At 36.1% G+C, this 10,674-nt stretch overlaps 1 protein-coding gene across 1 annotated transcript; it reads right to left on the bottom strand.

Moving 5' to 3' along the window:
- Window positions 1-254: 254 nt before the first annotated feature.
- Window positions 255-1,172, bottom strand: LOC102850252 (olfactory receptor 12-like). Its single transcript, XM_006883938.1, has one exon. It carries the CDS (start codon window positions 1,170-1,172, stop codon window positions 255-257), a length of 918 nt encoding a protein of 305 aa, XP_006884000.1.
- Between the last annotated feature and the right edge of the window lie 9,502 nt (window positions 1,173-10,674).

The raw sequence follows: 10,674 nt of genomic DNA, 5'->3' as shown, positions 1-10,674 counted from the left end.
CATAAATGTGAAAATGTATAGTAGATTTGTAGAAGATTTCATTAAGAAATAAATACTATAAGAGAGTAGACTGAAATGTTTATAGCTGTGGTTTCTGGATTGTTAAACTACAATGTTTATGGTATTGCACACGCCATATATTGAGTACATATTTATATAACAAAAAAATGCGTATTCACACATTTTTTGTACTAGAACTCTAAGAAAACAAATTTTGTCCACTAACTGATGGTTTTAAAACATCAACCAGAGGATCATTTCCCATGTAGTACTTTCTTCACAGCATCTTTCACATCTCTGTTTCTCAAACTATATATTAGAGGATTAAGCATTGGTATTACAAGTGTGTAGAACAGAGAAACAATCTTATTTTTCCCAGGTTGAGCATAAGTGAAGAAAGCTGGTCCATAGAATAAACTCACCGCTGCTATGTGGGAGCCACAGGTGGAAAAGGTCTTATTCCTGCCCTGAGTTGAAGGGATTTTTAGGACAGTGGAGAGAATATAAGCATAAGAGATCAGAATGGTCATTGCAGTAGAAACGATAATAAAAGCAGAGAGAACAAACAGTACAATCTCATTCATAAAAGTATCAACACAGGAGATCTCGATCAGAGCTAGGACATCACAGAAAAAGTGATCCAGTTGGTTTTCCTTGCAAAAATGCAAGTTAACGGTGAAACTTGTTTGGACTATGGAATTAATGAGTCCACAGACATAGGAGCCAGTAACTAAGCAGACACAAATCTTCTGGGACATGTGTATAGGATAGAGGAGAGGAGAGCAAATAGCTGAGAAGCGATCATATGCCATTACAGCAAGAAGAAAGCATTCTGTTGTGGCAAAAAGTGCAAAGAAGAAAAATTGGGCTGCACAAGCATTGTAAGAGATTTTCTTTTCTTTGGACATAAAGTTAGCCAGAGCTTTAGGAGCAATGACTGTGGAATAGCAGAGGTCTAAATAGGACAAGTTTCTGAGGAAGAAATACATAGGAGTGTGAAGTCTGGAGTCCATCTTAATGACAATTATCATGCTGATGTTTCCGACCAGGATGAGTGTATAGTTAAGCAAGAACATTAGAAATAAGAGGATCTGTAGTTCTGGAATGGTCCTGAATCCCAATAGAATAAACTCAGTTACCTCTGAGAAATTCCTGTTATGTTCACTCTTCATAGCTGTAAAATAAAGCAGATGTTGTTGCTGTTCGATACTATAGAGATGAGTTTCTACTTATCATAAATTTGTATGACAGAGTAGAATTATAGGGTTTTCTAGTCAATGATGTTTTTAGGATCAGAACAGCAGTTCTTCTGTGAACAGTTGAGTATGTTTGAACTGTCAACATTTACATTAATAGTCTAGCTTTAAACTACTTTACCACTTTTTCACCAGAGCCCCTAAAGTACAACTGGAGAAACAGATAAACAGAAACAAGAAAGTAGCCAAGATATTCTTACACTTCTCTAATGGACTATTTTGTTAGCCAACACTGCATTTATAATAGTGTAAAAAAAATCATTTTTCAATTGTTTTTCAAATTAACAACAAGCATCTGTCATTAACCACTGCCAAAGGGCAAAGCTAGAGTAATATTGTCTGACTATACATAATTCTGGCTGGGTCTTGATTATCAGTAATTTGGTAGTTATGTAATTATATAATTTGGTATTTACATAATGATGTGATCGTCTTTGATTTTGTGGTATGATGTGATGATCCTCACTTTTCACAGAGCAATAATGTTTACATACTAACTTGATGATTAAAACATAGTCATATTGATAAATGAAGTATGAGTATAACTGGTAAACTAGTAAACATTTTTCAAGGAGCAATTAATACTGACTGAAATATATAAATAGGTTTTTCCTAGTGAAAAGTCCCATTTGATTGGTTCATCTGCATGTTATGCAAATTAGCCATTTCAGTGCACACTAGAAAAAGTGAAATTCTAAGAATTCTGAAACCAAGATTTTTTTCCTTTTAATTTCTTGAATAATTTCATATTTTTTACCACTGAAAGTTATCTCCCACACTGTATTTTATTTCTCAAAGGCAGTATCATTCACTTAATATTTTTATTTACAGTGAAAATATGGTCCAATTGGTAGTTTCATTTTCTGGAAAAATCAATAGTTTCATTTTCTGAAAAAATAAAAATTGTTTCAGGGTCTTTTTGTCTACTATAAGAAAGTGTTATATGAGTCAACTTGGGAAGAGGGATTGTATAACAATGAAAGAATTTTTCTTTTACTTTTCAAAGAGAAGAGTGTACTGGGGATGAGAGGTGGGCAGGGAGAAAAGAGCAACAATAAATGAATGAAAATCCAAAATCTCTGTAAATTTTCATTAAAATTAATAATAATAATTAAAAAATGAAAAAAAGAAAGTGCCATATGATTGTATGTGCCTTTCTTCTAGTAGAAAGACAATTCCAGGTATCATACAAAGTCAAAGTAGCAATATCTCTTTAAATTTTGAAGATTGGCAAACAGATGGGGAATTCTGATACCATAATCAGAGTCTGTTATCTTTTCAGACTTAATCAAACCAACTTACAAATAAGAGTAACACCAAAAAGAGTATTTTTCACAAGCTTGAACTACTTTTAGTTGATGTTAGTGTGACTATAAAATGTCATTAAATAAAATAGAGTTGTAAAGTAATACTTTATTTCTATTTTATGATTAATGAAAATTGAGACAAATATAGATTTAAGGGGCTTTTTAGATCATGAAATAAGGATGCATATTGGCTTAGTATTCAATATTATGCTGATTAAAAATAACAATAAACATAATTTTAAAAGTAAAAAAAAATCCAGATTAGAATGTCAACATTTTTTCTTTTTTTTTGCTTTTTTGATTATGATCTCATTAGTATTCTGACATAAATGCAGTTTGGTCCTATAAAAGTTTGTTAAAATTAATTTGGTGCAGCTAAAATGTTTACTTTTTTAAAAATGAAATTTTCCCATAAATGTTAATGGACTCTAGAAGACAACATAGTCAAAAGAACCTCTGAGACAGCCTATCAACTATAAAAGTGTATATTTTACATAAACAGATTATGGCTTGAGAATATTTTTCTATCATATTTCATAGAGAAATATAACTAATACAATCTAAAACAGAATGTGGAGAACAAATAGTAAGTAAATAAACTATATTAACAAGAACCAATACTATATTTTAGTAAATTCCATACTGTATCTGAAGTTAAATACAAAAGTTAGAACAAAATATAAAAGGAAAGAAAGCAAACCTTTCCTTGTTTGATAAGAATGATTTTATGTTTTATTATCCAAATTATGATTCAAATTTTCAACAATGAATCAGTTGTAATGAAAAATGTAACATGCCTCTTACTTTACTTTAATGTAGATTTTTCATTGACTGAACCAACAAACAGATGTTGTGTGGATCCTCGGCTAAAATCTCAAATAAGAGAAACCATAGCGATGGGCAAAACCTTCGCATGATATTCACCAGAGCCTCAGGGTACTTCTTGTCAAACATTTTATATTATAATGCAGAGAGTAAAATAAGAAGAAATATTAATTAGAAAACTTATCAGACACATGAAAGTTGTAAGGGTTCTCTGGGGATATGTGAGCTAATTTCCTATTTAGAGAAAGAACAAAAATACCCAACCACAACTTGAGAAAATCTTGATTATTTTCATTATTTATACAGAGTTAATAGTGACTAGTAATTTAATGAATTTTTTTTAAACCTTCCATTAGTTTGTTAGTTATCTCTACTACAATTATATCATACTGTGTTTAGTCAAAATTTATTTATAAAATTATAAACCATTCTAATCCAAAAGTGGCAAAATCAGTACAGGAAATAGGCTAAACAGACAATGAAACAGCTGAGTGAATGAAAACATAGATTGCTGAAATGATATAGAGATTGAAATGACATAGATATTATTGAAATTATATACAGATTACTAAGAGTAGATTTCTTAACAAAGCAGCAAAAAGAGGTCGGACATGAGCATTTCTTTTAGAAAGTCATAGCAGAGTATTTAGCTAGCAGGAACTAGAAACAAAAAAATGCACCACAAGAAGCTGAATGATTCCCCACTTAACTGATTTCGTTCATCTCCTTGTCAAAAATCAGTTGACCATAGGTAGATGGGCTGATTTCTGGGTTCTCATTTCTATTCCATTGATCTGTGTGTCTGTCATTGTATCAGGACCACACTGTCTTGACCACCATGGCACTATAGTAGGATTTGATATCAGGCAATGCCTTCTAGCTTGTTTCTCTCTCTCTTTTTTTTTTTTTTGGCTGAGTACAGTGTACTTTATTGATGGTACATGACAAGATGGGCTCGCCAAGCCCCTCCCCTTTCTCGGGAATTTGATGGAAACTTGTGTCAAGGGTGTGAGATTCTCAGTGTGTGGGAGGATCAAGTTGGGGCAAGGACTCCCCAGCAGCTGAGGGTCTCTCTCTCTTCTAGTGATATTGCTGGGGCTGCTGGTCCAAGGGGATCTTATTCTTTGGAGGCCATGTGAACCATCAGGTTGACCACCCGGTTGCTGTAGCCAAATTCATTGTCATACCAGGAAATGAGTTCGACAAAGTGGTCGTTCAGGGCAATTCCAGCCCCAGCATCAAAGGTGTCACTATTAAAGTCACAGGAGACAGCCTAGTCTTCAGTGTATCCTAGGATGTCCTTGAGGGGCCGTTCTGATGACTGCTTTACTACTTTCTTGATGTCATCATATTTGGCAGCTTTCTCCAGACGGCAGGTCAGGTCCACAACTGACACATTGGGGGTGGGGACACGGAAAGCCATGCCGGTAAGTTTCCCATTCCGTTCAGGGATGACCTTGCCCACGGCCTTGGCAGTGCCAGTAGATGCAGGGATGATGTTCTGGGCAGCTCCACGGCCATCACGCCACAGCTTTCCAGAGGGGCCATCCACAGTCTTCTGGGTGGCAGTGATGGCATGGACTGTGGTCATGAGTCCCTCTACAATGCCGAAGTTGTCATGGATGACCTTGGCCAGGGGAGCCAAGCAGTTGGTGGTGCAGAAGGCATTGCTGACAATCTTGAGAGAGTTGTCATACTTTTCTTGGTTCACGCCCATCACAAACATGGGGGCATCGGCAGAAGGAGCAGAGATGATTACCCGTTTGGCACCACTCTTCAAGTGAGCCCCAGCCTTCTCCAAGGTTGTGAAGACACCAGTGGACTCCACAACATACTCAGCACCAGCATCACCCCAGTTGATGTTGGCGGGATCTCGCTCCTGGAAGATAGTGATAACTTTCCCGTTGATGACCATCTTCCCATTCTCAGCCTTGACAGTGCTGTTGAACTTGCCATGGGTGGAATCATATTGGAACATATAGACCATGTAGTTGAGGTCAATGAAGGGATCATTGATGGCAACAACATCCACTTTGCCAGAGTGAAAAGCAGCCCTGGTGACCAGGCGCCCAATACGGCCAAATCCGTTTCCTCCGACCTTCACCATCGTGTCTCAGGGATGCGGCTGAGGCTGCACAAGAAGAGAGGGCAATCTGGATCAACGAGGAGCAACGAGGATCTCTTTTTAAGGAGTGCTTTGTTTATTCAGGATCCCTTACCATTCCAAATTGAATTGGAGATTGCCTTTTCCATCCCGCTGTAGAATGGTATCGATATTTGTATTGGGATTGCATTCAACATGTAGATTGCCTTTGGTAGGATTCTTATTTTCACAATATTGAGCCTTTCTATTCATGAGCAAGGTATAGTCTTCCATTTCCCCAGGTCTCTTTTTATTTCTTGTAATGTTTTGTAATTTTCTTTGAATAGATCCTTTGTGTTTAGAGCTAGATTTACTCCCAAATATTTAATCTTGTGGTTAGCTATTTGATGCATATTCTTTTTCTTAGCTCCAGCCCACCAAAGAAGATGTTTAGAAGGTGAACAAACACGAGTTCAAAATTCCTAGCTCTAAAAGATATGCAAATCAAAACAACTATGAGATATTATCTCACCCCAGTAAGAATATAAAAATTCAACAAAGCAGCAAACGACAAATGCTGGAGGTTGTGGAGAAATTGGAAACCTTATTCACTGCTGCTGAGAGTGTAAAATTCTGCAACCACTATGGAAGGCAGTATAGCGCTTTCTCAAAAATATTGCAAATAGAAGTACCATCTGACCCAGCAATCCCACTACTGGGAAAATACCCTAGAGAAACCAGAACTGCCACTCAAGCAGATATATGCACACCCATGTTTATTGCTGCATTGTTCACAATAGCAAAGAGTTGGAAACAACTCAAGTACCCATCAAAAAATGAATGGATAGAGAAGCTATGGTATATTCACAAAATGGAATATTCTGCATCACTGAAAAACAAAGAACTCACCAAATATTATATAAAATGTGTGACTATGGAGGACATTATGCTAAGTGAAGTATCTAAGTCACAAAAAGACAAATACTGCATAATGCCACTGGTTATAGAACAGGACTGACATGGGGGTTGGGGAGAAACTAAGAAAAGGGGATAAATAATGTACACTGAATTGAAACAGATGAGGGAGAGAACTATATAAAAGGAATATATGATTAGGTATTATTGGTATGACAAAAGTCCAGAATAAGAGCTGCAGAGTAAAGTGGTTTTCCTTTTTTTTTTTTTGCGGGGGGGGCGGGGAGAGAAAGGACTGTATAACAATAAAAGAACTTTTTTTCCAAAGAAAAAAGTGAACTGGAGGGGAGGGGGGACAAAAATACACAACAATGAATGAATGGAAATCTAAATTCTTTATAAACTTACAATAAAATCTCAATTAAAAATAGAAGCTAAATGAGAGGGGGAAAAATCTTTATTCCTCAACTGAGACTTTTCAATATGAGCGCAAGCATACATAAAATGGAAACAAATCGCTGCCTTATACACAGTAATAAAAGATCTTTTCTTTAACATTTTAAGAAAGAATTTTATCAAAAGTTTTATTTGGGGGTGGGGGTGGGGTTTTTTTTCAATGTAGTGATTTTAGTGGAAGTCCACAGAGAGATTTATTTCATTATAAAAGTAATCTTTTAGTCTCATTACTTCCTTGAAGTTTTGTTACTTTATTATATCCTTTGCTCTATTAATATTAGAATAAATATGAAAAATTTTGGCTTGTGCTGTATACAGAGAATCTTCAAACATTGCAAAATAGTTTGATAGAAAGAGGAACATTGTTCTTGGTTAATATTCAACAAGAATAAATATAGCAAGTCTGTAGGCATTATATTTACAAATGCTTCAATTACAAGAAAAAAAATGACAGAGCTCAGTGAAAAAACATTTCCAGATCATTGACTAAAACATGACTAATTTACATGTTTATGATTCGAGGAGGGGTTTTTTTCACATACTATTAGTTTAGTCAGGCATTTATCCCCAACAAGGGATGTTTATGATTGTGAATATTGTGTCAACATGGTCATGATTCTCTGTATAATGTAACTACCTGATGTACTATAAATCCTAACCTCTGTAATGTTAAATTTCATCAATTTGTGGGTGCCTTTTTGTTTTCAATGCCTTAGTCAAGTTTAGATTTCTTCCTTCAGTAATGTTGATTATTGATAATGTGATACTTCCTGAAATGGTGTGTGTGTGTGTGTGTGTGTGTGTGTGTGTGTGTGTGTGTGTATTGAGAGAGAGAGAGAGAGAGAGACTCTGTATTCCTTCCACCTTCTTTTGAGGCTTTGTGCATTATTCAGTAGTTTGCCCATAGAATTCTTCAGTGTTGCAGCTCAAGGCTTGAATTTGTTCTTTAGTTCTTTCACCTTGAGAAATACTGAACATGTGCTTTCCTTTTGATATTTTTATTCTAGCCTTTTTTTCTTCTTTCATTTATTTTAGCATTATTATTATTATTGAAATTTTAAAGTCTATAGAAAAGATGAATTTTCATTCATTCATAGAAACACATTTTCCTCACTCCTCCAATTAGCTTTGTAAAACATGTCTTGTTCCAGATTATCATCATATATATGATGTCTAAACATCCATTCATTTAACATAGTCCTTCCCTTCACCTATTCCAATGTAGTATTCACTAGTTATCCATTTCCCTCGTGTCCATCCTATTTTTAACAGTGGTTGTATACAATATTTGTTCTCTTGTAACTGTGACATTTCACTCAATATACTACATTGGGAAAATCTGCTGTAAGAAACCTCTCTAGAGTACTGAAAAGCAACGATGACAATCTAGACACTCAGGTGCACCATCCAGATCACGGTCTTCACAATTACTTGCTATGCATCAGATACCTGGACAATGAATGACTAAGGATGACAAAAGAAGACTTGATGCCTTTGAGTTGTGCTGGAGGAGAGTCTTGAACATACCATGAACCACTGAGAGAAAACAAAAAGTCTGTCTTGGAGAAAATGAAACCAATCTTCTCCTTGGAGGCTTGAATCTTGAAGCTCTGTCTCACATACTTTGGGCACATTGCCAGGAGGGACTGGTCTTAGGAAAAGGATATCAAGCTCAGGATGGTGGAGGGTCAGCGCAGGAGAGGAAGACCCAAGATGAGATGGATGGATAAAGTAACTGGGACAATGTGAGTAGGTGTGTTGAAATCAGTGGAACTTGCTCAGGACAGGGCAGACTTCAGAGCTGCTGTATATAGGGTTGCAGGTGACTCGATAGCACATAACAACAATAATGTCTTTAAAATTCATCCATGTCATGTAACCTTTTACAAGTTCATTATTTTTCAATGTTGCATAAGATTTCATTGCATGAATAATTTTTTTCTATTCTTTTGTTTGTTGATGGGCACATGGGCTTATCCATCTCTCTGTTATTGTGAATAATGCTTGAATGTGTATGCATCTATTGGAGTCATGGCTCTGGTTTCTTTAAGATATATTCCCAGTAGTGGCATAATTGGGTCAAATGCTATTTCCTTTTTCCATCTTTATTAGGAAGTACCAGACTGATTTCTATAATGGTTTTACCATTTTATATTCCCAAAAGCTGTATGAGCATTCCAATCTCTCCACATCCTCTTTGCAATACATCTTTTAATTTCCTGGCTGCTGGTGCCAAAATTGTTGACTGTGGAGCCAAGCAGACTAAAGTTGTTAATCTCTTCACCCTCCATCCTGATGCTACCAGTTGGTCCAGTGGTGAGAATCTTTGTCTTCTTGATATTGAGCCTCAATGCATATTGGAGGCTGCAGTCCTTGACCCTCTGCAGCAAGCACTTCAGGTCCTCCTAAGTTTCAGCAAGCAGGGTTGTGTCATCCGCGTAGTGTAGATAGTTGATAGATCTTCCACAAATCCTGACACCCCACTTATCCTCATAGAGCCCAGCCTCCCAGATAATCTGCTCTGCATACAGGTTGAAAAGGTATGGAGAGAGAACATATCCCTGGCATTCACCTTTCCCAAGTTTGAACCATGCAGTGTTTCCATGCAGTATTTCCTTGCTCTGTTCTGACGACTGCCTCTTGGTCCAAGTATAGGTTTCTTATTAGCACAATCAAGTGTTCTGGGATTCCTGATCTTCTCAGAGTCAGCCACAGTTTGTTGTGATCCACACAGTCAAATGCCTTTGCATAATCAATGACACACAGATAGACATTCTTCTGGTATTCCCTGCTTTCAGCTAAGATCCATCTAACATTAGCTATAATATCCCTAGTATCACAACCCCTTCTTAACCCAACCTGGACTTCTGGCAGTTCTCTGCTGATGTGTTGTTCCAGTTGTTTTTGAATAATCTTCAGTAGAATCTTGCTTGCATATGAAATCAATGATATTGTTCTAGAGTTACCACATTCTGTTGGCAATAATACCTAATCATATATCCCTTTTAAACAGTTCTCTCCCTCATCTGTTTCAATGCAGTATACATAATTTTCCCCATCTTTCTTAGTCTCCCCCCAACCTCGATGTCAGTCTCATTTTACAACAGTGGAATTATACTGTATTTGTCCTTTTGTGACTGAGATTTTTCACTCAGCATAATGTCTTTTAGGGTCATCCATTTTGTATAATATTTCATGAGTTTCTTGTTTTTCAATGCAGCATAGTATTTCATTGTGTGAATATACCAGAGCTTCTCTATCCATTTGTTTGTTGATGGGCACTTAGATTGTTTCCAACTCTTTGCTATTGTGAACAAAGCTGGGATAAACGTGGGTGTGCATGTATCTGCTTGGGTGGTGGTTATGGTTTCTTTGGGGTATATTCCCACTAGTGGAGTTGCTGAGTCAAATGGTATCTCTATTTGCAACTTTTTGAGAAAGCACCATACAGCCTTCCATAATGGTTACACCATTTTTTTTAATCATTTCCAAGCTTATTCTGTGATCTATGCTATAGAGATAGAACTTGCCATTAGGAAATATTTCTGAACAATTGCTAGTTACTTTTTAAAAAATAACTTGCAATTCCAGATCTAAACATTCTTGAATGTAAAGTATGAACTTAAAAAACAATGTGCAAAGTACAACTAAGAAAGATCATGTGCTTCGTTATAAATACAATAAATCTTAAATTAGGAGCATCAAATTTAGAACAAATCATCCTTGTCCTTTAATGTTATGTTAATTTGCCCTCATATTGAAACAACAGAACCAACCTGTATTTACATTCTTCTTTACAATTATCTTCACTTGCTGCACTTGTAACTTTTGT

The sequence above is a fragment of the Elephantulus edwardii genome, unplaced genomic scaffold (assembly GCF_000299155.1).
Source record: "Elephantulus edwardii isolate Elephantulus edwardi_28Jun2011 unplaced genomic scaffold, EleEdw1.0 scaffold00030, whole genome shotgun sequence".
Lineage (NCBI taxonomy): Eukaryota > Metazoa > Chordata > Mammalia > Macroscelidea > Macroscelididae > Elephantulus > Elephantulus edwardii.
Note: the sequence above shows the minus strand (reverse complement) of the source record. Positions and strands in the feature narration are given on the sequence as shown.